This window comes from Camarhynchus parvulus, chromosome 2, assembly GCF_901933205.1.
Source record: "Camarhynchus parvulus chromosome 2, STF_HiC, whole genome shotgun sequence".
In the NCBI taxonomy this organism is placed as follows: domain Eukaryota; kingdom Metazoa; phylum Chordata; class Aves; order Passeriformes; family Thraupidae; genus Camarhynchus; species Camarhynchus parvulus.
This window is the reverse complement of record NC_044572.1, coordinates 9041861-9068140: the sequence shown is the minus strand read 5'-3', so window position 1 is coordinate 9068140 and position 26280 is coordinate 9041861. Positions and strand designations below refer to the sequence as shown.

The 26280-nt window shown below is 38.0% G+C and overlaps 1 protein-coding gene across 1 annotated transcript in view; it reads right to left on the bottom strand.

Annotated features, from left to right (window-relative positions):
• Nucleotides 1-1473: 1473 nt before the first annotated feature.
• UBE3C (ubiquitin protein ligase E3C) overlaps nt 1474-26280 on the bottom strand; it is a 69258-nt gene continuing 44451 nt past the window's right edge. The window contains 5 exon segments of the mRNA XM_030967863.1: nt 1474-2748; nt 5877-6007; nt 6820-6886; nt 6983-7171; nt 14664-14876. Coding sequence (XP_030823723.1) covers nt 2578-2748; nt 5877-6007; nt 6820-6886; nt 6983-7171; nt 14664-14876 — 771 coding nt within the window. The 3' untranslated portion in view covers nt 1474-2577.

Genomic DNA, 26280 nt, shown 5'->3' with positions numbered 1-26280 from the left:
ATACAGATACAACACTACTCAATGTAGCAAAATAATGGAATTGAAAAATAATTTCAAAATATTTAAAGCATTAGGTTCTAAAATAAATAATGCTATCTAAAAGAAGTGTTCAGGTTTTGCAATTAGGAGGAGGCAGTTTCACTATTACTGATCTCTTCAACTTCTTTACAAGTTTCATAATTTATGTAGAAAAATATACAAGAAAAGAATTTGGGATAAAGAATAGGTTGAGCATGTAACATTTAACATAAATAAAAAGCCTAAAGCAAAACCAAAAAGAAAACCAATCATTTTATTTCTGTACATCAAGACTACAAATAGTATTTTAACACTTCATTTATTACCCAAATTAAGAAATTATACATTTTTATATGGTTACTAGTAAACATCTTAAAACCACTCAGTTTCCCCACATTTAAAAGGATATTGCTGGTTACTGCTTATTAAATAGGAAATCCAGCAGAGTTTCCAGTAACAGCAAAATATTTTTTTTTGCATAAGAGATGAATACAAATTTGATTGTAATTTTTGATGATTTAAAATATAAAAGTAAAGTTCAGAGGGATGGACTGATGAATCTTATAGTCTGAACTATAATTCCTTTTCTAAACTCCCTGGAGTTTGCATACGAAACCCTACGATGTGCCTACTGTTAGAGGATCAGCTCCTTCCATGTGAAAGCAATTTTCTCCCCAGATAACAAATTACATTAAGCAGCATATTCCCACTTACTTTTCTCAGCAGAAATACTGCAGGGAAATGAATATAAAAGCTGTTTAATCACAAAAAAAAAAGTTAATTTGTTTAATGTCTACGGCACAGATATGGCATTTAAGATGGAAAGAAATGATAGGGAAAAGGAATGTGAACACCACAGGCTTCAAATATAAAAGATAAAGCCTGATAACTTTGGTTCAAATAACTTAAATAATTATTACATGTATATTTTTCCAAAGTGGTGATTTCTATATGTACTGTATGCAATAGGAGACTGATTCATTTAAAACCAACCAACCAATCAACAAACCTGTACAGGCACAAGACAGAACAGGACAGAGAAAACCTGGAAAGTCACATCCATTCAGAACAGTGTCCAAGTGATAATGATGCAGCAAAGGTTGAACTTAAAATAATGCAAGTCCGTTTTCTTCAAAGTGTTTCAGAAAGCACAAATGGAATATTACACCCATTTTATCTCAGTGTCTGCCATCTTGAGGGAAGGTAATATGAAACAAAATCAGTTTTGCAACAACTGTCATAGCATCATGGACTATGCTGAGTTGGAAGGGGTCGATCAGGATCATCCAGTCCAACTCCTGGTCCTGCACAGGTCACCCCAAAAGTCACAAGTGTCTGAGAGCATTGTTCAAATGCTTCTTGAACTCTGGCAGACCTGGGGCTGTGACCACTGTCCTGGGGAGCCTGTTCCAGAGCCCAACCACCCTCTGGGTGAGAAACCATTTCATGATACCCAACCTGAACCTTCCCCAGTCCAGTTCCATGCTGTTTCCTCAGGTCTCATCACTGTCACACAGAGCAGAGATCAGTGCCTGCCTCTCCTCTTCCCCTCACGAGGAGCTGTTACTGCAGTGAGGTCTCCCCTCAGTCTCCTCCAGGCTGAACAGACCAAGTGACCTCAGCCACTCCTCACACAGCTTCCCCTCCAGGCCTCTCACCACCCTCATGGCCTCCTCTGGATGCTCTCTAAAGGCTCAATGTCTTTATATTGTGGCATCAAAAACTGCCCCCAGCACTCGAGGTGACGCTGCCCCAGCCCAGAGCAGAGTGGGACAATCCCCTCCCTTGCCCAGCTGGCAATGCTGCCCCTGATGTCCCCAGGACAGGGCTGGCCCTCCTGGCTGCCAGGGCACTGCTGGCTCAGGTTCAACTTGCCATCAAGCAGGACCCCAAGGTCCCTTTCCACAGCTGCTCTCCAGCCTCTCATTCCCCAGTCTGTCCACACAGCCAGTCCCAGGAGCAGAACCCAGCACTTGCCCTGGTTGAATTTCACATGGTTGGTGATTGCCCATCTCTCCATGATTTGTAAACAACTCTACAATATAAGTTACAATGTTAGGTTGTCAGAAATGAGCATTTTCATCCTCTCAGTTCTGGGATATCTGCAAACATCTGCTTGCCTTCCTTCTACAAGATTAATTACAGGATGTTAGCCCTGTCTCATCCTAATGCACCGCACAGTACACAACTTTATTGCCAGTTTGCAAAATTATTTATGTTTGAACAGCACAAAGCCAAAGCTTCATCTTTGGTTAATTTCACTGAGATGTCACTGTTCTTTAAATGTGCTCTTTCTCCACATAAACACAGAAATCAGCCACGCTGCACACAGCATTCATTGTTTTCAGTCATAAAGCAGTGTCAATGCAATATTCAGTAATGGAAGCTAACTAAGAAATCGTGTTTAGAAATGAAACCTATTCGAGGGCATTTGGTAAGACATAAGAGCTGCAGAAATGTAGACAGAATTCCCTTAAAACTGCTCGGGTATGGGTGCTGCTTATAGAGTAGGCACTGGTTCGTTCTTCTGCAGGTCATCCACATAAGCATGGGTTGGACTCAGCTGAGTTCAAATCCAGCAGCACATTCAATGGCATAGAGGAGCTTGCTTCGCATCAGGTTCTCGTCATAAAACTCAGGAAGCTTCAGCAAGTTCATGCAGGTACTGGCAGTAGGCAGCCTGTCTAAATCTGATCCTCCATTGTGAATGCAAAATGCAGGATATAACTCCTGGAAGATGCAACCAAAACAAAAAACAACCACGTATGAAAAAAAAAAGGTATACAAGCCACACCTACCCTGTAGCAGCTAGCACACATTTCTACAAAGAAAGTAAATCACTGGATGAAAACCTGTCACAATGACACTCAAGTGGCATTTCTTTCATTCCTCATACCACCAAAACCACTCTTGAATTGTGTTGTGTCTCTCTCTGCCTTGTCCCAGCAAGATCCACTCATTTGGAACACACAAAGCAATTTATGTGATTCAAAGGAAAATACAATGACTTGTTATTGTTCATACAGTCTATGGTACAAATTTGCAGTGCTACACAAACAATATCAATGTCCATAGTGAGCCTGTAATGATAAAAATTTGTCAAACCCTGATTGTTCTTTGATGCATTAACTACTGATCTGAAGAACACACTTTAAAGACATTTTGCATGTAGTATTTAATTGGTTTAATAATATCCCATTTATCACCTTCCAAAAAGTAGTATAGTGAAAAATATATTTATTTGTTACCTCCAAATCACTGCTTTTGCTGGCAACACAGTATCCATTTTATCAAAAGCTTGCCTGAGGTAAAAAAGTTCTGATTTCAGAAACTGGAAAAAAAAACCAGCTTCAAAGGCAAAAGGTCAATGAGATTCTAAGCTAAATTATTGCTCAAATGGAGGCCTTAAAAGTATTTCATGGCTAAAATGTTGCATTTTTAGTGTTCCTTTCAAAATGGTAATTGAATTCCCCTACTCTAGCTTTAAAAATGGCAAAATAGAGTTCTAAATTGATATGTCATGCCAAGGGCACCATTTGTTGCATAATTAAATACTGTACAGCGGGAAACTGCAATAGTTTGGAAGGGAAAAGTATCATCAATTTATTATGTGACCTGATTGGAACTTAACAATTTTCAACCATACTTTAATGATTTTCTTTTTAATCTGTAACAATCACATTTACTAAACTTATTAAACTTTAATTAGCTTTAGTAAATGTTATTCTGAACTTGACTCTGGCAATGAAAGTTGAACATTTTTAAATGATGCAAAGCTAGACTATGTTATCTATAAGCTATGACTGTCAAGACATTTCCTAATCTTAAATTAACATGCACTGACTTAAAGAAAACATTCTGGTCCCACAATATAATGCATACATAGAAAACTTCAGAGTGGGAACCAGAAATACACAGAAAACTTCAGAGTAAGAACCAGAAATTGTGTTTCTCCCAGAAAAATACAGCACACACACTAGAAGCGCAAACAGATTTTGAAGATGGTTTGTCTTCATGTCTCCCATCAACATAAACACGTTCTCATGTTTACTTGGCTGGCAATACTCAGCACTCCTGTGGCTTCACACTCTGCACCTTCCAAGCTCCAAACAATGCACTGTCAGGGGCTAGCAATGCATTCCTGCTGATGACAACACATTCACCCACTGCCTTTCCTGGCAAGCCTCTGGTTTGGAGGCAAATCCCTGTTCACAGGTCCTGCTGCAGCCACCACTGCCAAGGTCGCACTCAGAGCTGCCCAGCAGAGAAGCTCCAATGCCCTTTCAGCTGCTTTCCTCTGCCAACACTGCTGCATGTGGCTGAGCATGCAAGCCCCTTGTACAGTGAATTCATCTTTTAACTTACTGCTTTCATGCTGAAAATCTGGTGACTAATTTTCATTTTTCCTAGCCATGTCTGCTACAGGCAGTTTGTGGCCCATCTCCCAAGTGAACACACAAACTGTAGCTTTCCACATTTAGCTTTTCTTTCGAGTGTGTCACTGTCAGCCTTATTATTTTTAGACTTTTGATTCACTTCCTCCATCTCTTCAAATGTCACACCGGATACCTCCAAGCTGGGTACCTACATCTGCATTTCCTCCTCTCCCCTTGTAATTAAAGAGGATGACAACAAATGGGAACTTCTGCTTACTTGGTTTCCCCAGCTGTTTCCCAATTCTCCCTTCCTCATGTGACTGATGTGCACTGTTCTATCTTGGTCTCATCCCAGAGTTTTCCAATTGCTCTTCCTGCTGTCCTGTAAAATCCTATTCATTGCTGGAGTACTGCACAGTGATATTTACATGGACTTGGGGGGTTTAGGAGAAAAGCCTGCAGACTTTTAAATAAGGAATCACATAAATCAATAGACAAATACCAGAGACAGGATTCATGTGATTCAAAAGCCATGTCCATTGTCTCCATACCCCTATCTATGGACACTCTTTACTGTTAAAGGGGATCTGGTTAGCATGTTTTGGGGAGTCTGAGACATGACTCATTTTATCCTGAAGCTGACCTACAGAACAGTCAGACCAATTATCAACTGAAAGTGCCAGCTCCAATCCTAGGTATCTATAAAAGGAGTGTAGCTGAGGTATGGATTACAGATACTGAAGATGGAGGATGTTGCCCATCCATCCACATGGTAACACCACCACACAGCACTGAATGTTCCCACATTTTAGAGAAAATTATGTGATGGCTGGTTCTTAGCCAAAATTTTGCAGTCCACTGAAATTCATGGGTAGAACAACCCCAGAATTTCGTTTCAAAATGTCTTCACCTTGCCTTGGCCTCTCTTTAGTTTTATCAGCAATACAGCAGGTTTTGATACTTAAGCTTCCCTGTAAATAGCAATCTGGAGACTGCAGCTGAATATTTTGCTGCTAAGAGTAATGGGATGTGAGCTATAAGCAGATAAATGGCAATTAGAAGAAAATACATGTCCTGCTTCAAACGGTTAATTTAAGAGGCTCAAATTTAATAACTGCTTTTATATCCTAACTTCCCTTTTGCCTGACTTGGACGACACTAGGCTTAACTCGACCTGTTGCTTGAAACTGGTAGCAACTCTCCTGCACAACATGAAATGGCAGCAAGGACCTTCCATCACACACAGCAAGTGCTCTAATCAGTGATTTGCAGGCTTATCAAATTTCACAGTTAAAATAGAAAGCAAAAGAACACTTCATTACATATTTTAAAACTGTGCTTATTATACATGCAAATGCAAACACTGAAGCTGTTTCTGTAGTCATGGACACGTATTCTCAAATTGTAGATTCCTAGACAAGAAAAACTTGGACCAACATCTGCAGCATTTCTAAAAGCTTGCCAGGAAGTCAGAGGACATACCTTAAACCCCAGAAGTGGTGGTCGAGAACAGCTCGTTACAAATTTGAGTAGTTTGCGTTTCTCTTCATCGGTGAAGCTTTCTACAACCCTCCAAAATATTTTAATTACAGGATGGTCTGCTGTGTAGCCACCTACAATGAGATTTAAATGATTTACACCTAGAATAGCTCTATTTAAGAGAAATTCTTCAGTAAACCTAGCATATGAAATCTTGAAGGTTTGGGGAAAATAATATAGCCAGCAGGCTTGTATTGTTAACTTCTGTCATCACTGCAATTTCAGTTTCATTGCTTACCTATGGCTACTTTATCCCTCAGCTTCTTAAATGCAGTTTTCTTCACTGAAGCCTATTTTAATTTCATTTTATTTAGTTTAGTATTTAGCTAGTAACTTCAGATTATTGCCTTTCACTCCAAGAGTGTGCAAAATCTGCAAGACCCAGGATGTTACTGATTAATCCGCTTACCCTGAGGTAAGCCCAGATGTGAACTGATGATTTGGTAGCTACTTTTTGATTACATTAATGATGAATGCAGGGGACAAATGAAGTAAGATACCTTGCATTTTTCACAAGGAAAATATATGATCTCACTTCAGACTGTCTGAGAAATGGTAAGTATCTAAATGAGGTAGTAGAAACTACTATCCCAAAGTAATTTGCAGACTTATTTTCAGACACAGTCTAATTTTAATTTAGAAAATAAATTCCCTCAAATTATCTGGCTATAAACTTGCATTTAAGCATGTGAAAAAAAATAAACTGTGTATCTCAATTTCCCACCATTTATAACACTGGGTTGTAATTTTAGCCAATTTTCTGAATTTGGCCAAAGGTAACAAGAATGACCCTGCAACTTTTTCTTAAAAGACAGAATGAAAAGCAAGTTCAGTTATTTCCAAGTCAGTCATAACAAATTTTTTTACTTAAACAAAATATGCTTACCTGAATAGTTTGTGAAAGATTTAAGGTCATCCAAACTAATAGGAACTTGTGCACCCGAAGTCAGAACCTAACAGCAAAGGAAATGAGACCGTTACATTAGAGGCAGAAATCAGCAGTTATTTCTGTCAGGGGCAGTTGCTCTGTGCAGCTTTAAGCACAGTACCTGTATTTCCTGCTGGTCAAACATGCGAAGCCACTCGAGGTTGACCACGTTGGCCAGCCCCTGGCGGAAGGCCAGGCAGTGCTGGCGGATCTGTTTGTTCAGCCGGTAGTCCGCCACCAGGTGGATGTACGCGATCCGGTTGGCGCTGGTGACGGGGATGTCCTTCCCACCTGGCTTCAGCTCAACCACCTACAAACACAGCCATTCTCATCACCTGGCAAACTGCACTTCTGTGCCCTAACTGTGAAATGGGGCTGCAAATCATCCTAGTCAGTGATGTATCCGTTTGAAGATGGCTATGACACATTCAGGAATATTTACCTCTAAGAAGATAGAAGATTAGGAGGAGTTACAAAGGAAGCTGTTTTCTCTGGTTATGTGTAAGAGCACATTCTGTGCACCCAGACCTCCAGCTGCCAATGCAGCTCATCACACAGCCCCATGGTTTATCATCAGAAAGCTGGATTAGGCAAGATGTGCTTGACAGGCTGGGCTCCTCCCTAGCTGCTGCTGGTGAATTCTGCAGGGTCACATTATGGTAAAGCAATGGCCGCTGTGTAGCAGGCCCAGAGCCTGCAAGGGCTCCCTGGCGGTCAGCAGCCTAGGATAGGAAATGCTGAGTCACAATGACTGGACCTTAGAAGCCCCTCTCTTCTGCCTTCGGACCCTTGCTTATCTCTTTGTAAGACTACAGGCCACTTTCCTTTGACCCTTACTACTGGACAATTTCTAAATCCTTGTATCCTATAAAAACCCCTACTTTTGCCCAGCTCGGGAGAAGAGCTGTCACTGAGAACCTTCGCAGAAGATTCAATAAAGACATCGCTGTGGAACCTCATACAGCCTTCTCCTCTCTCTCCCTGCATCTGCCTACTGGCACCTAGCAAGCAAAGAGCTAAAATCACAATGAGCTGATAATCACTAAAGAGCTGATATCACCTAAGCTTGCTAAGGCTGCCTGAGGCTAAGAACTGCTTGGGAACTCAGACAGGTGGACAGCCTGTGCCAGGCAGGACTGAGCTATCCGGATCCACTGCAGCCCACTGGGGACACCCCGAAACCCAGCTGAACACCGCATTACCACTGAGTCAAAATTCCCAGCTCAGCATTCACAATTCATCCTGTGGAAAATGTACTGTTATACACAGTCAGTATATTCAATGAAAGTAAAAAAAAAAACCCAACAACACAAATCAAGTCGAAGTATTGTTTTTCTACTAGGAAGCTCAACTTTTGTCCTTCAAGTACACCAAGGTACCTCAGTATGGGAGAATTTTTAAAGAAAAATCCCAAAACTAAAGATGCTGTACTTGCATTAAGATAACAGGTTCAAAGACAGCTGTTATTAGAACACTATAGGCCTTCACATATTCTACTCTTTACTACATGAGGTTAATTCAGCTAAGCAGCAGCTCAATTGGAAGGTATTATTAGAGTACTTAAGAGAAGAATTAAAAAAACCTAAAAATGCCGTAATACCATCACCTTCTGAACTCTTCCAAAAACTGTTGGTTTTTTCCTACACTCTGGAGTCAGCAATTTCTTCATTTAAACCAACAGTGCACTTCAGTATGTGGTAATAATGGCATCTTTAGAGCACAGAATTAAACACATGAAGAGCTTCTTTTCTAACATGCTACCTAATAATGTGAACTGTTCATGTCCTAAGCAAAATGTGCAAAATGGTATGATTAAAAATTCACAATGCTTTTCAGCATTCAGACTTTTTCTTGATTCATAGCTCTTTAAGACAAAAGAAACCATTAAGATCTGTGAATTCTGACCTCCCAGATGACACAGGCCAGAGGATTCTGTCTAGAGATTCCTGTATTCAACTCCATAAATCCACAGATGAGTTAGAGCACATTTTTAGAGATGTGCAATCCTGTGATGGTGTATCTACCACTTTCTTTGGTAAGCTACCACAACCTGAATTACAATAGGTGTTAAAAATACGTCTTACTTCCCACTTTAATCCTTCAGCTCCAAGCTTCTACCTTTTGTTAGTTCCTACATTAAAAAAACTCATCAATATTCCACCATGTCTGTGTGCAGGTACTGATAATGCTTAAACCCTCTTCCTGCAAGAATTAAGCAAAAGGAAGGTGTCAGTGTAGGTGGCACCATTTCACACCCTGTACACATTATCTTGTTCCTTCCACAAGAACCAGGGACACAGGAGGGCTCTCTCTGGGATCCATCCATCACAGTGTCTGGCCTGGGACAGTCAGGGACCATTTCCAGAGGGTACAGGCCAGTGCCTGGGGCCACTGGCTGGCCTGAGGGTATTTTTACTGGTAAAGTCCAGATGGAGTATTAATAGAAGTGTGGGACATACTCCATACCACAGTGGAAACAGCTGATGAGAAGGGGCTCCTGCACTGCTGAGCTCTCTGTGTTTCATCCACTGTAATAATTTTACTACTGTTGCTGAACAGTTAATCATCAGATTAATCCAATTATTGACATGAAACATTCTAATTTTTACTTCAAATCCAATGGGTAAAGTTTGTTGATACCTATTGTCCTCATTTCAGTGTTGAAGAGTCTAATCAGCTCTTTCCTTCCCCCTCAAATATATCCATGATATTACTTAAGGGCAGCAACTTCATTCATCTTCCCAGAAACTTTAACATGGAACTAAAGACAGCTCTTTTAATTTCCTCCTATAAAATACCTTTTACAAAGCCTAACAAGACCAGAAAGCTTTCTCTTACTTCTCAAATTCTTGTCCTCTTTAGCTTTACGAGATCAGAGCAACCAGTGATGCTCCACATGAACAGACCAGTGTTGTGACCTCAATATTACTAACACTTCACTATCTGCCTGCTTACAAACCTTCTCTACTTCTTTTGCAGAACTTGGGTTTCTGAATCCCTTGGGTTCTTGCAGAATCCCTTGGGTTTCTGATACCATTTAATACAATCCTTCTCTCTGAGGTATGGACACACTGAATTAGGCCATTAAAATGCATTAAAGCATATTTGTATCACCTAACTCATCAAGCATCTCTTAAGAATATACACACCAACAAAAACGAATATATATCATTCCATGTGCATACAACAATTTCTGTGAGCTCAGTATTTACACTAAAGGATGCTTGAACTGACCTCCTTCCTAAAATAGCCAAAGGGAACTACTGGCAGGGTGTTCTAGAAAACTTCTGTATTTTAAGATTCATCCCAGCACTAGGTGAAGTAAAATGTCTGACCTTCCCTGCAGGCCAGCAAACAGAAATCAGGACACAGATTAATTTACATTTGCATTGTAATAGCACTGGCTCCACAATGCTCTAAGCATGTCAGGAAAGCTGCATTCATTCTATAATAAAAACCTATTCTCTCCCCATAAAGTTCTTCCTTCAAAACAAAGAAAAAAAAAGGTGTTGCACTCTGACCGCTATTTTTAGAAAACAGGACAAAGTTGTTTTGTTTTGGTTTTTAAATCCTATTATTCCTTTCATTTCTATATTTTTAAGTAGTAAATCTTGATTTCTGATCCAGCAACATTTCTGTAGCTCCCCTTCCTCCCCAGAGCCCTGCATTGCCACAAGTACAGGTACAGCACTCAGTTAAGGGCATTTCCTGGGGTTTTCCAGAGACCCAACTATCCATTTTCAGAGTTTGTCAGTGTGAGGTTAATTTTACCACTGTTGTGTTAAACTATCATCCCAGACTAGAACAAAAGGGATAACAGAACACAAATAATAAATAAATTATGCCAAAAAGGCTAAGAAGAATGTAAAACAGAAACCAGTAACACTTGGTAAACATAAAACTGAAGTAAAGGTAGATGCACTCAGCGTTTTCATGGCATTAAAGGAACTATTGTAGAATTCCCACTTAATTCTAAAAGTCAGGAATGATTGTTGAAGAGTTCCTTTTCAAAAAGGCCACAACACAACTTAATAGATCATAAACACTTCATCAGCTTCATTTTTATTTTATCCATCCAGTCTTGGCCACTAGATGGGGCAAGCCAATAACCCAGGTTACCCGGGATGGCCACATGAGGAAACCACAGCCCTGTGTCATCTGCTTCTACTCTGCAGATCTAAGTTTAAACAAACAAAAAGCATTTTAACTTGGTTTGTAATCAAAATCGCATGTACTAAAGGCAATCAAACCATAGATATCCTTTAGGTAAGTATTCATATAATTCTGATAAATTTGATTCCCAACTCACTAAGTGCATCTTCAAAATGAAAGGGAAATACCAAAAGGGGACAGAAAAATCCCATATGAAGACATAAGACACTTTATCTCTTCACAGAATCACAGAACGTCCAGTGCAATTGCACACAGTTCTTACAGATATTTAAGAATTCCTACAAGATGAGAATCTTTTCTCTTGGGCTCTGATCACTTTTGTTTACATCACCCCTACAGCTCTTCCCCCTTTTGAAAAGAAGTCGATAAAGTTTCTTTTCCCTTTCCCTGTCATATGCCTACCAGATGTTCATGCAGGAGTTCCAGGTAGGAGATTGCATATGAATGCCTAAGAATGCATTTTCTGTAAGTGTTAAGAGTCTGCCTGAGAAGGCTCAGCCTCAGCTTAATTACTTTGCTGCTGAAAAACCTCTAAAATCATCCAGCTATGCCACTACATCCTAGTAAAGAGGTTGTCAAGACAAAAACTTTCAAAACTCTTTTTAAGGCTTCAAAATTTTCCCCAAAATAAATTTAAAAGCAAAGAACTCCCCTTTGGTGAGTGAGCATATTTTCAGTGACAGCAATGGCATTCACACCTGCTTAAAAAGCCCAAGGTGTCCCAAAACCAAGTTCTGTATGATATGGATTTCATAGAAACTGCTGCCATATGTATCACAGTGCTTCTCTGTGGATTTGTGCTTTTACACTTTATTTATGGAATCTTCTGATCACACTCAACTTGTGATCCATGTACTCTCAAGTATCAGTGTGAGACTGATATTCTCAAGCAGAGTTTCTGAGTACAGCATCCAACATTTCTGAAGGAAGAGGAATGAGTATTTACATCTCCCTCTTGCCCTGGACATCCACAAAACTTGCTTTCCTCACTGAAAGAAGGGGAGGGAGAAAGGTCTGAGAAGGTATTTTCTTGAATTTGCTAACCTTATTCTTACAGACCTTTCATACCCATCTCATCTACAAGATAAAAGGAAAACCTAAATCAATATACAGACCTGTAACCACAGGCTGACCTCCTCTGAGACTTTGCAACTGGCCACCATTTTCTGCAGGGGACCCAACAGCTGAAATGTGGGCTGGTATCACTGCATTAGATAGATCTTTATCAAAAGCTATTTGGGGTTGGAAGATAAGGTTGATGGCATAGCTCCCCTAATTAGCAGGTCTAATGTGCAAATTATTAAGTACCTTTTTCAGCTTCTGGTGAATGCACTTTGACAATAGTTTAATGGGGTCTAAAAGCACATTACAGGATTGGAATCAATACACTGATAATAGAATTTCTACCTTCTACTACTGACAGAGGCAATAGAGCCCCTTTTGAATGTGTCTTTCATTGCAGATAATGCTTTTGTGTCACAATTGGTGGATGGACACTGCCATGAGCAGAGCTATTTACAATGATAGATTTATGATGCATTTATTGGGCACTAATTTATTAAACACTAAAGTGGCTGTTTAGCTGAAAACTACATATAATGTACATTCAACCTAAGGAGTGCAAATTAAGCTCTTTTCCCAAAGTGAATTAGCCTTACCTTGGCACAAGCAATTAGTATGCAATAGTTACAAGTCAAACAGCAGATAAAATGTATTTATCCATATGAGGTTTATTAAGGTAATGAAATGAAGTATAAAAAGAGACTTGTTGCATTGAAAGGCAGAAGACGGAACCAGTGGGTTCTGTTGAACTACACTAACAGGCAGTGAGCCTCATAAAAAGATGGCTCATAGTTTGTGGGTAAAATGTTACAGTATAAAGCCAGCAAAACAGCATCAGAATATTTATTTTAACTTACATTTCACCTTGTTACTCAGTAACTGACTAATATATTAATCTTCCTTTTAAAGTTATGCCAAACAACTACGAATTATAAGTCTTGAAAATAGCAGCCATAGCCCTCAATTTAGTTAGATACTAAACTGGATTTGTGTTAGCTGTGACCAACAAAGCTATTACTTTAAGCAGAATTAAATAAATAGTTGCAGAATTCAGACTTTGCCCCCAGTATTAAAAATCCCAGGTTATACTGGAAACTGCCATTTGGTGTGCTCTGCTCCCTAGAACCCAACCTCTGGGTGCTCAGTTCAGTACCAGCCACACAGAGCACTCAGAATGTGCTTCTGGGTACATCTGTATCACATCTTTATCTCAAGTTTTTGAGTGTTTTTCTAAAGACAGTGCAGGTCAGATGTTTTCATATAGGGAGTGTAATTGAGGGAGGAAAATTACATATGGCACCTGTTTAATATTAAATGTTACTTATATCAGTCAACTGTTGCCTCTCCCCTTTAGTGTGCTTTAGGAATCCCAAATCTGAGGGTACTATTTTAAAATTTAATCCAATCCAGATTTTAGGATCTTCTACAATGACAGGAAAGGAATGACAGGAGAGTAAGATAAAATCCAAGCCTGACACCATTCAAGTAGAAGTCCTGGCCAGCAGACTTGCCATGACTTAAGCAGCCTCAGAGAATTCAACTCCCAATTTCCAGGACAGGTTAGTGCATCTCAGTGGTGCTGCTGCACTGGAGATGTGCACAGTCCTGGCCCCCTGAGCAGCAAACCCAGAGCACTGCTCACCCCCTCCTGGAGTCTCTGGTTCCTGCCTCACAACAGGAGGCTGAATTCAGATGCTGCTGCTCATCACAATGTGGTCAGATCTACATTTTTCATCCTATTATTTGCCATAATCAAGTGTAAGTTTGAAATCCTCAATTTTAAATCCTCAAAATTGAAAGAGGAGGCATGACAGAAGACTTTACTAGGAGGTTACCTGCATTAGCACACTAAGGCAGGCTTTTAGAGCCCTAGTGACATTTATTTTCCACTATGAGTGATCTTTAGTAGACACAACAGAGCAAATAAAAGCTGTAATCAAATTATATGGTGCAACTGCTTTAAAAACTCAGACTTGGGGAGCTAAGTAACTGCTTTTCAGAAGGACTAACACCATTTATCCCCTCTGACTAATCTGGTATCTCACCCCTTAAAAAAAAAGGGTGGGGGGTAATAAAAAAAATTGAGGTTGATCAAACTTCAGGCTCTCTTACTTTGAAAATTACAGATAAAGGAGACAATGCTTATCTCACAATAAAAGGTCTTTACTATCATTATTATTTAAAATCTCTCTGACTGCTAACTGCAACTCTAAAACTAGGCAGTACTTCTGTAGTTTACACATCATCTAAATTTTGCTACTATTACAAGTGCAATTGGAGAAACATCTTTTTTTCAAGCAATAGAACTTTATATGTGTGACTGTTAGAAAATAATCACTGCAGTTTACTCCTTAGAAGATAAAACCTTTAAGTAATCATCAGAAGTTTTTTTTCAAGTACACAGTTACTCTCTACTCCAAATACTGAGTCAGAATTCCAACTGATGACTTACAGCACCTTTAACAGTTGTTTCCCATCACATTTAAATTTTAAAAATAGTTAGTAGGGATAGTAAAGATTCATCAGTAAAAGATAAAAGGAAAATAAAAATTCAAAGCCATTCTTACCTGCGCTTCCCCAAGGTCATTATTTACCACGGTGAAGTTGAGTCCAAGTTCTTCCACATCCCCTTCATAGCTCTTTAGAAAAAGCAAATTTTTGTACATTTCCGGGTCTAGTGAAGCTAAATGATGGATATCAACATCAGCACTTGTCCCTAATAATTTTGAGAGGAAAAAACTAGCAAATGGCAGCTCCACCAGCATATTTTCATAAAGAGCCTGAAAAATAAAGCAGATAAAAGCACATTAGATATTACTGTTTGTACATGCAGGAATTCAGAGGGTTTCTCAACTTTTGAGTAAGTCTGTCTTAATTTGGTTCTTCTAGCATGGAAATAGCTCAAATATTGCACAAACTTAAGAATATTCATCCAAAATTTGAGATGTGAATATTCTTGTGAAATACCACAGTCTCAAATCTCACAAATTAATTATGTTGTGATTTAAAATGCAAGGTCATTGCTTATCTGTCATTACTCTTCATCCAAATTGCATTTATTTTCAGGAAAAGCAAGGTTTGCTAAAGGACAATGCAACTGCTTCAAGAATGTCTTACAAAACAAGTTTACACCTCTACTTCCATTAGCACCATCACAAGCAGTATTACTCCATTCACATCAATCACTGCATGTAGAACTGTCATCCCCCTCAAACCCTTAGAATAACTCGGTAAACCCAGCACATTTTAAACTAATAAAAACTATCTGGTGCATGTTACAGTGATTCATGGCTGCACCTTTGGTGAATTTCACTGCTCTAATGCCACAAAAACATTAAAACATCCTCATTTCCAAGCCAAGAGCTGACCAGTTCTGTGTCACAGGTCCAATCCTGTCTGTGCCTGACACTGCTACAGATGTCAAAATACTCATGAACCAAACATGTACCTGACCCAAATCTTTTGACTGCAACCTCAAATTATCCCCCTGGATAATCTGAATTTTCAAACTCCAGCAACACCATTCTAGGTTCATCTACTGTATAAGCACATTTCCATGTAATGTAAAGTATCTTTGCATTGTTTTTTATTAAGTCAGTAACTACTGCTTGCTTGGAAGAAAAAAGTACTTATGGTAGCTCTCAGAAGAAGGAGAGGTGCACCCTTCAAGGCTATTCTGAATAAAGGACCACTGCTTTAAAAAGCCCATTCCTGGGGCATGCTGCCCTTCTCATTGTCCGCTGTCTGCCACATCAGCATCTCTACCAGTGACAACCAAATCTTTACAAAACATTAACAGCGATGCCAGGCTGATCAGACAAGGCATCACCAACATAACATCACTGTAACATCATTGTATGCTCCTTTTAAGTCTCCAAGAGCAGAGTTTTGGTGCTACTGAATTCCTCCATAATCAGCTGCAAACTTAGAAAAGGAATCCCACTGAGGGGGGAAAAAAACAAAACTAAAAAAAGATGAATAGATGCAGCTCTAATCACTCAATGATATTCCAACAAAGACTTTAAGAAAAATATACACAATTCCTTAAACTTCTGAAAGAACATTTTTCTAAGAGGTGAGTTAGACCTTGCAAAAAAACCTGAGAATAACGAGTTCAAAGCCAAAGGGTGCATTATATTTAGAGCCATATGATTTATTCAAGGTGTAGAAGTCAAAATCCTCATTTGTATAGCTGACTTTAAAAGCAAACTAGAGGGATAAATCATTAATTTGCAATGTGTAAGGTCAGTGTTTGCTGTTCCTGCATTAGTAACAATAAAGCTATTGTAATTCCTTAAATATATCAAAGCTACCCGAATTTAAAATGGAATTCCATCTGTGACTCATAAAATGTAAATGCAGAGGTGTAATTTTTTACACAAGGCAGGTTTAAGCCTTTAGAGCATTCAATATACAAAGACTAATAAATGATAGCACTAAAAACTATGATCACATCAGCTAAATGGATTATAAATTAAATTTCCATAATGTATGCAACTGAAATACAAATGTAGACATAAATCAAGGTATTTTCTAAACACAGGTTAATTACACAAATTCAAAACCTGTCTATTTTTTATGCAAAATAATCCACTTAGCATTTTTCAAACTGGTCTTAAGTCTTCACCACTTGCAACACTTGATCCTAGAAGCCTATCAATAATTCCTTGTCAGGAAAAAAACAGCAATAGGTATATTGAAGAAACTTGTATGTTATTTTTCAAGTGTCTGTCTTTTATGAGTGTTTATTGCTAGAAATTGTGCCAAAATGATTTGAAATAAAAAGGATTAATTATGGTAGAAGCTTTTTAATATAAGTGAGTGCAGCTGCAATGCAATTAATGCAAATTGTGATGCTATCAGGAAAATAAATGTGAACAACATCACTGGCTATTTCTGTTTGCTGCCAAATAACCTCAGTAATTTACTACATTAAGAATCAATAAAAAAATAATGCATTTCAAATGCATCACTATTAATCTTCAGGTAGTTCCAAAGTGAACATTTATAACTTCATCTAAAAACTATATAAAGCATTTTTAAATAAACTAAATTGTGCAACTTGAGAATAACTTTAATTACTCCCTCTCTTAGCTAAGTGATTGCAATATTCAAAAGAAAGTATTTTTGGAAAGAAGACAAACAGTAGTGTTTTAATTAGTTTGAAAGTCAAGCTATCCTAATAAAGTTTAATAAAAAATGCACTAAATCTCTGGTGAATAAAGTCATGATGAACTTTGGTTTTGTTTCAAAGAGGTGATGGCCACCATTACAGCCCCAGCACTGCAGAGATGCTGAGAGCTGCTGTGTACAATATGAGTAAATAAATTGAAGCTTTATTTTCTGGATTCCATCAAACTTTTCTATTTCTCAGTCAGCATCAACTGATCAAACTACCTATTCTTGCTAAAAAATGTGATTCCACACATTCCTGCTAGGGCAACAAAACCATTGGCTGCTGATTCCCCTGGGTTTGTTTGCAAGCAGAGCAGTTGTACAGTAGAGACTACAAGGTCACTACAACCTGAATAAGGTTCAAAACTCACAAATTATTTGTGCTGTGCTTTTTTTGGGCTGTTGGATTTGGGGTTTGCAGGGTGGGTTGTGTGTTGGTGGCCACAGCAGGGACACTGAAGTGTCTTCTCAATTAGAGTAAGATCCAGCTCACAGCCACGGCTGAAACAGGGTGGGAATTGCAGAACAATTTGTTTTCACCAGGAGCACAATCTTCCAGCTGCCAGCTGCCCATGGAAGCCCACCCTGATGGGGATTTTTCTAAAGCTAAATTTAAAGGTCAAGAGGGAGATTCCCCTCCTTCCTTGTTTTTCCATACTGAACTGCCTTGGGAAGCTGTAAGCTACCCTGTTTTAAGCTTAGCTTTTTGCCTGTCTGAACTCTCTGAACTGGCTTTCTACAACATCAGCATCAAGGAGGCAGGAGCAGCATCAACATCAAGGAGCCCAGCATCAGCAACAGGCAAGGGAATGGTGACCACCTCCCCAGAAGAAAGCAGCTCTGCCAGATTAATCAGCTGCAGTGTGAAGCTGCATCATTAGACTATACTTACACAGTTCTTTAATACAATATATGGTCATGCTCTCCACACAGATCTTGTTCTCTTTCCTCCTCTCACAGCCAGTGAGGAACACCACTGATGGCAAAAACTAGCTTGCTCTTGGACAGAGATGGCTACTTCTGTTTGGCTAAATCAGAGCTTCCTGTTCATACACTGCTTCAGGAGCTCAAAGCCAGCAAGTTTAACCAATGTCTATTTTAGAACTAATCTCTTCTCAAACTTCCAAGTACTCTCACCCTTTCCCAAGTTTCCTTTCATTCTGTAGCAATCACCAATGGGACTGACGCCTTTCTACGATGAGCTCTGACAGTTCCCATTCCCAGCTTTCCCACCTGAGCCCCTGACCCCACTGTCTCTACCCTGCAGCCCCTGAACTGCAGCAGGCCTATGGAAGGCAAAGAGTCCAGAGGGGAAGTCACGAAAGGAGCAAGTGGTAGCCATGGATGGCATCAGATTTCCACCTTCTAATGTTCAGACATGGGGGTCAACACCAACAACCTCAACCTATCCTACAGAGCTCTGCCTCCCTGAAAGGCTGGGACAGTAACATTCCAGCTGGACAGATGGGCAATTTGAGGTACAAACTTGGGGTAAGAGGCTGGTCTGAAGCAGAGGCAGTGATGTTCACATCAAGGGCAATCCCACAAGCACTGTAATGCTCACAGGGTAACACATTCCTAAGCAGCTAAAAGGTAATGTCTGCTGAAAAGGCCAACCTGAATTTCCCAGCACTCTTTCAAACTTGATTAGGGATGCTCTTTAGTCAAAAGCTGACATCTCTAGATATCAAAAAAAAAAAAAAAGGAATTTAAAAGCTTCTGAAATGACTAAACAAAAGAAATTATATTTCAGTAACAAATTATTTTTAGCACTCTCCAACCTAGTGTTCTAATTATGTCAAGCCTTTACAATTTTTTGAATAGATGGTTAAAATAAGGGGCTTTTTTCCTGGTTAAAAGGCCAAGACCAATTATTTCACTGTGGAAGAAGTAGTATTCAGTGACAGGAACTTCACTCACCTGTCTCCCCTTTAGTAAGAATGCCTGCAGAACACACCAGAATATTAAAAACCACCAAAGTAACAGAAAGCCCTGTGGTTAGTAAGTTTTCACTTCACATGCAGTCTGAAGTTGTTCCTCTTTTAAATAACCTCAGCTACCTGTGATTACAGTGTAGTTCCACAGAAATTGATTGCTACAGGGACTGGCCTTTATTCAGTTGGGTGACACAGATCACAATGTGGGCATTTGAAGTGATGAAAAATATGATCTTCAGACACAAATATACTGAATGCACTCACTACACATCTGTGATGTGGAGGAAAAAGAAACAGTTCTTTAAAGCAAGCACCTTTCAGAACAGAGGCGTGCAATTAGTATCTGTAATGTATTATGGAAGAAGGATCTGGGCTGAAGGACAGCTGTACATAGTGACAAAAAGAGAAGGATGACAGTTCTCTGGACAAGGAGGACTTTTCTTCTTCCAACAAAATAACAGTAGTGCCTGACAGGGACTACAGATGGTAACTGTCACCATTTAAGTACTCCACAGTCACACAAGGTATTGTTCAAGTATGACCCCAAGACTGGGGAACTGCTCTTCAGAAAGAGAAGATTCCACACCATGTTTTAAATTTGGACAAAATGTAAGCTATTGGAGTCATTTCAGCCAGATTGTCCATACACAGTAGAGGTTACACGAGCGCTACAATGTGCTGAATAAGGTTCAACAAATTGCATAAACAAATTTACAGATGAATTAATTAAACCTCCCTCCCTGTAAGGCAGCTTTAGTGCCTTTACTTACACTTTCAGGTCTACAACTAATTCTCATTTATTATTTCAACTAAAATCTTTCTTAAGTAAAATAATCAGTCACTGCTGCTACTTTCCATTAATCCCTCACAACCCAGAACTGTAGTTTAAAGCATAAACAATGCTAAAGTCATATCACTAGAAAGATGCACAGCTTTTGGGGTAAGGCAGTAAATGACTGGACTGAAATTCAGTTATTTCCATAATCAGTCCCCAAGACCATAACCCTTTCTATTTCAGTAATTTTAAACAGTTACTATTAAATAATACTTAGCACTTACAGAGTGTAATAGATCTTCAAAGCTGTACAGAACCATTAATAAAAATGATCGAAAAATAGCAAAACCATTAGAACTTCCTTCTACCTTATTATTTATATCCTAGAAATATTTCATCACATTCACAAAGCTATTGGGGGCAGCAGAGACTTTTCAACCTTAATAAAAAAGATTAAAAGTTTATGTTAAATTAAAATCAACATGTCCTCATATTTTGAAGCATTTTTAGAGCTAACATTTAGCAATCTCTAGATAAAATAATTTCTTAAAGATGTGCTTAATAATGTGTTTAAAAGTGAGCAAACCCCAAAGATATTGTTTCTAAAGCCAATACAGTAAAATAAAATTATTTCTCCCAGGTATGTGTCCCAATGCAATGTGTCCTGTTACCTTGGAGCTCTAAGCCACTGTTTCCAAGCCTTTGAGCAGTAGAAGATGTTTAGATGCATTTGAATCACCATAGTAATGGAAAATCTGGTGGATTATCTTCCCTGTATTACTGTGAAAATTCATAGCTTGCCTTTGTTCTGTCTTTTAAAAGAACAGGAGTCCAAAATTCCACAGCTTGATGCCTGTAATGAGGCTTGTGCAAGCTTTAATAACCCCTGCAGCAGAGTGAATATCATTACATTTTAAAATTATTGTTATTGTTTTTTTTAGAAAAAGCCTTTTGAAAATTGGTTTTACTTCAGATTTCCCACTCAATGTGAATTTGAAGGTCAGTATGTACGAGTTTATAGAAGTTTCAGAGATTTGAGGTGGCAAGACTCAGGGATAAAGGATGGTGCAAATCCCTGAAGTGGATGGCAGGGGTGTGGCAGCACAGACCAAACTCCTAACTCCTGAACACAGGACCTGGAAAATGTAAGGATCCATTCCCAAAGACTTCACTGGATCATATCAACTGTAATGACCTTGAGTTAATTTTTAATTTAAAAATGTAAAGTCATGCTAGCATTTTTATTCTAGGAATTTAGGATGTCTTTAATAACATTAATGTTTATTACTAAAACAGAGTGCTTCAGAAATGCCAGCACGTGCAGAAAACTACAATTTCATCAGCTTGATACTTTCTTTCTCATTTAACAGGAACAGTTATCTCTGTAACTTATGCCATAAATATGATATAAATTGCTATCAATGTCATTTTGGGGGTTTTGAATTATGAGAGAGGAAAGCACTGTGGATACCTGTGGATGCACTGGATAACTGATAGTTATCATTCATTACTGAAGTTCCAGTAAAGGCTTAATAGATTTTTCTTGTCTCAAATTTAAACATAATTTAGGAAGAACTTGAAGATAAAAGGGAAACTTCTCCTCCTTATTTAAACTTAATCTTTTGACATACTGAAACACTTAACACTATATAACTAACCTCTGGATATGCTTCTAAGATAAATCTGTATTTTAATAGCAGTGAAACAAGTAATTCTTAAAGTTCAAACCAATTTAAGAATTTCAGTAAATATTCCAAACCTAATTGATTGAAATGGATGTAGGTGTTCCCAACTGTGAAAAAAGATCAGGATACCATTACCACACACTCTAACTGTTTATTTATTCCCTGTCTAGGAACCTGATTTAGAGGCAATAAAATGCAATCAGTACACAAACCAGAAGCAGGAATCATCTGCTAATGGAACTTTTAATTGAGGAGTGACCACTGACATGAGGTAATTCTTTCCATTCAGAACTCCTTGCAGAGACCTCTATGCACTTTATCACGGTAAACAATCACTAACATATGCATTAAAGAAAATTTAAATACATTATGACCCAATAAATATCACAATCCATCAATAAACACTTTTCCTCCCTAAAGATTTAGAGTTAAAATACCACATTTCAGTAGTCTTTCAGCACTAGACACATATTTACAGGGTTACTACTAACATAGCTATTTGTAATCAAAAGATAATTGGTTTTGTTAAATGCACCAGTACACAAAGGAATTGTCAAGCTGAAGAACTGTGTCAGAAAATAGATTCAAGTTAGTTTACATCTGTATTCATAAATCGTGAAATAACTTCCATAAGGTACCAATTCTGCTCTCTCAGGATTGTGTTTCTGCATTGTAAGTGTATCATTAAAGGACCACGTTCTTTCCATGGTAAATTCCTGTTTTGATTTCATATCAGATCATTCAGGATTTTCTGAGACAAATGATCATCAGTTAACTTGCTCTTAAGCAAAATGCTGAATCTACAAAATCATGTGAGAGGTAATTGAAATTAATAAAACCAAGAGTTTAATCAATTACCTCCTCTTTGCATCAGTATCACCAATCCCATACCATTTCAGGTACTAGTAGTACCAACTGGGGCTGCAGCACAAGCTAATTAAGGGTGTACTGACTTCAATCAAGCCAAAGAGGGTGTAATTAAGTGAACAATAAGAAAATGGAAAGGGAAGCCTAAAAATCAGAAGGAAAAATCCACCACCCTCCAACAGTCAGAGTGGCAGTGACACACCACAGTACCAAACAATCAAGTATATGAAAGTCAGTTCTCACTGTACAGTTTGCTTGCTTTGCTTTCTTTCCACAAGCTTTTGGGGCATGAATGGCACTCAAATATGTTATTAGAAACATTTCCATTTCCTTGAATGTTTTAACTCCATATGTGCATCTTATTTATAATTTAAGAGTTTAGATTTGATGCAGATCTCGTCGTGGAAAGACTCCCCTGAATCAATACTTCTTAGATAAGGCCTGAGAATGATTAAGAACTACTTTAGTTTTTCTGCAGAATGGATTCTACAGACATCATCTTAAAATTGGACTTTCCAGACAGGCACAGTTTTCAAAGTTACAAACATAAGGCATACTCTCTAATACACAGAAGAATAATCTAACCAAAAATTAGGTCCTGTTCATTTATTTGTAGTGTAATAACATCTGTATTTGATCTACTATTACTCTTCTAAAGCTTCATTTTACTCAAGGACTTAGTTTGTAACTATTTATTTTCAATTATATATATTTAATAACATTTAGATGTGTGCAAAGAACAGTCTGTTAGATCTTAAATCAGTAAACAACAAAAACTCATAGGAAAATAAACAACTTTGGCTTTCATCAATAAAATATCCACAAGTCCATGCAAATTACTGACCTCCTATATACCATTAAATATTAATGATCAAAGAACAAAACCTAGATTGTATCCACCATCAAAATAATGCTAAAATTTAAAATGAACACGTTAATTTTTCCTCAGTCCTTGCTGCTTCCTCTATGAAACTTCTTTACTTGGTTCCACTAAAGGATTTAGTTCAAAAGAAACTCAAAAGATGTTTTGTTCTCCATATTGCTTTCCCAATCATTTAACCAGAAGTTGGGTCTCGGCAAAACAAATTAAATCTTTCCAGAAAAACTTAGTGTCTTCCAAGGACTGCAGGTTCTATTGTTTAGAAAAGGGGACTTAACATTATATTTCAAAAATAGATGTTCTTCAGCAACATGAATGTGTGACTCACGAGTGCTATTTAATATTCTGGAATAAGAGAGGAGGTAGAATTCAGTAAATTCAAAGACACTGAGTGTATTATACAAAAATCTCTACTGTCAGAGTCACTCTGCTTAACATGCAAAGACTGTCACTGTAAAACAAAATAAATGCAAGAACTAGCAGGTTTATGTCAAAAGGGAAGAAGAGGAAACCATAAAAATTATCATACTAATCTATCTATGGATTTCCTGCCATATTCTTAAACTAATGCTGATACTTCATGAAATTTAAGTAAATTATCCTAAGAATCAGCAGCTTGATGTCAAAAAATTCCAAATGCAAATAATGTCCTTTTCCACATCTGTCACAGTAACATCACTGAATAAATGCAAATGTAAACTGGAAATGGAGAAGTAGGCTGTGTACTAGACTGAGTTTACGTCAGAATATAGAGAAGTTCAGATTTTAATTCTGTCACTGTTCTTCTACCTGGACACTGTTTCTGCCTGAATGGTTAACCAGTGTTTCCCTCTTCTCGGTCCCAGCTGTGCTTCCAGTGGGCAACACCGAGAGGTTCAAGCCTCCAACCCCTCTGGCTGTAGGAGACTCTCACTGTGCACAGCAAGCTGAGCTTTAACTTTTAAGGAAGAGAAAGGAAAATGCTTAAAAGGCACCACTGCTAAGACAGTATTTGCATTTCAGAGTAAAGTCACTGACAGTTGAGAAATGTAAACTTTCAAAGTGTTTGAATAGCTGCTGTTTAAGCAAACTAATTTTTGGTTTTCTTAAAGGATGACTTTAGATAACATATGCAATTACATGATCACAAAGTATTATTTCCACAAGACCTTTTGCTCATCCAGTGACTACAAAAGCTATGCCTATTGTACACAGATTTTAATTTCTTCATTAACTAGAAAGATACCCAAAAGTAAGTAATTTATTCAGGATTAAAATTATTTCTATTTTCAGATATACTATTTCTCAAGATATGTTTTATATTTTAAGATGTTTCTGCTTCTGAACTGACCAATTAACAAAGAAGATGCCAAGCTGTTAGAAACTCCCTGATGAGAAGAAAAACTGAATTTGGTATAACTTCCTGGTGCTGAAAGTTAAATGCATTTGGGTATTAGTATGAAGTGGTTACCAAGAGACAGAGAATTTCTATAAATTATTATATTTTAATGTATTTGTTTTCTGATAACATTGAATCCTCTTACGTGAGAGTTTCTGGTGGCAGCACTCTTTGCACACTGATTTGCACAAATAAGAAATTGCTGTGGATGCCTCATTGCTTCCGTTGCATTATATCTACTTTGTTTGCAAAGGGGCTTTTAATAATTCCCTATTGCTCACAAATAGCACTGTGCAAAGCATAAAATGGGCACATTTTTGAAAATGGATGAGTGGGTATTCAATAACCTAACCAAGATCATAATACCAGGAGGTTTGGAATAGTATGCTCGTGCCTTATCTTTCTGTTTAATTCATCAAGTCTCTAAATACACTACTAAAAAGGTGTCTGTGCACCTGGGCAAGGGTAATTATTAAGTAGCACTATCAATTCTTACCTTATCTACACATACTGCAAATACAAAAACAATTTATACTTTCAAAATGGTAAATAATAGACTTTCTGACTTAAAAAATATACTTGTAGCACTCTGTGAGATAAAACATATTTTGCAGCTTCTGTCTCTATGCTATTATCTGAAATTCAGTTATGGAAGGCAACATGTTGTTTTGACAGAGGAAAGTGAAGACTCAAAATTACAATCTTTTTTTTAAAATAATGTTTCAAACTTTCCCTGACAGTTGAGCCCTTCCTAGATATACACAAAATAGTTTTGGGGTGAAGTAACCCCCTTAACAATACCACAAGTGTTTGCTTTCCCACTCCAAAAATCTATACATGCAGAAAGAAAATGAAGCTTGGATATGTAGTATCAGACATAATTGCCAACTGTTGTATCAGTACTGAATCCATCTCCCAACAGGAGTGGGAACATCAGTCAAAGATTATTTATTGAAATGGCTGATTTGTAATTTCACTGTTTAGGAAATTTGGATATGGCAGTAGCTGGGATGCATTAGCAGGGTATTTGCTTACAAAGAGGCAGTTTGATCTAACTCACTTGACTGGCAACTCCCAAGCACAGCACTGGTTCAAAAATTCACTGTTTGCCAACGACATCCCTTGAAACCTGAAACCTCTTCCAGCTATACTACAAAGACATCAAACCTCACTGCAAGGCAGCAGCAGACTTTAGCCTCCAAATTACTGCAGGCAATTAAATGAGACTTTTACATCTTAAATACCTTCAGTATTAGACAGCTAAGTAGCAGTTAATACTTTTTTTTTTCTGAAATGGAATTTGTATTCCAAATTTTGTTGCACGATTATTAGCTTTATAAAAATTATTTTGAGAGCTTAGAATGAAATAGCCTCAGTATTAAACCTGACCATAAAAGAAAATTGAATGTAATTAATGTTTGTAATGGTTTATGTCTTTGTTCCTCTCCCTCCATTTTTCACCTAGCTCAACAAGCATCTATTAGCCT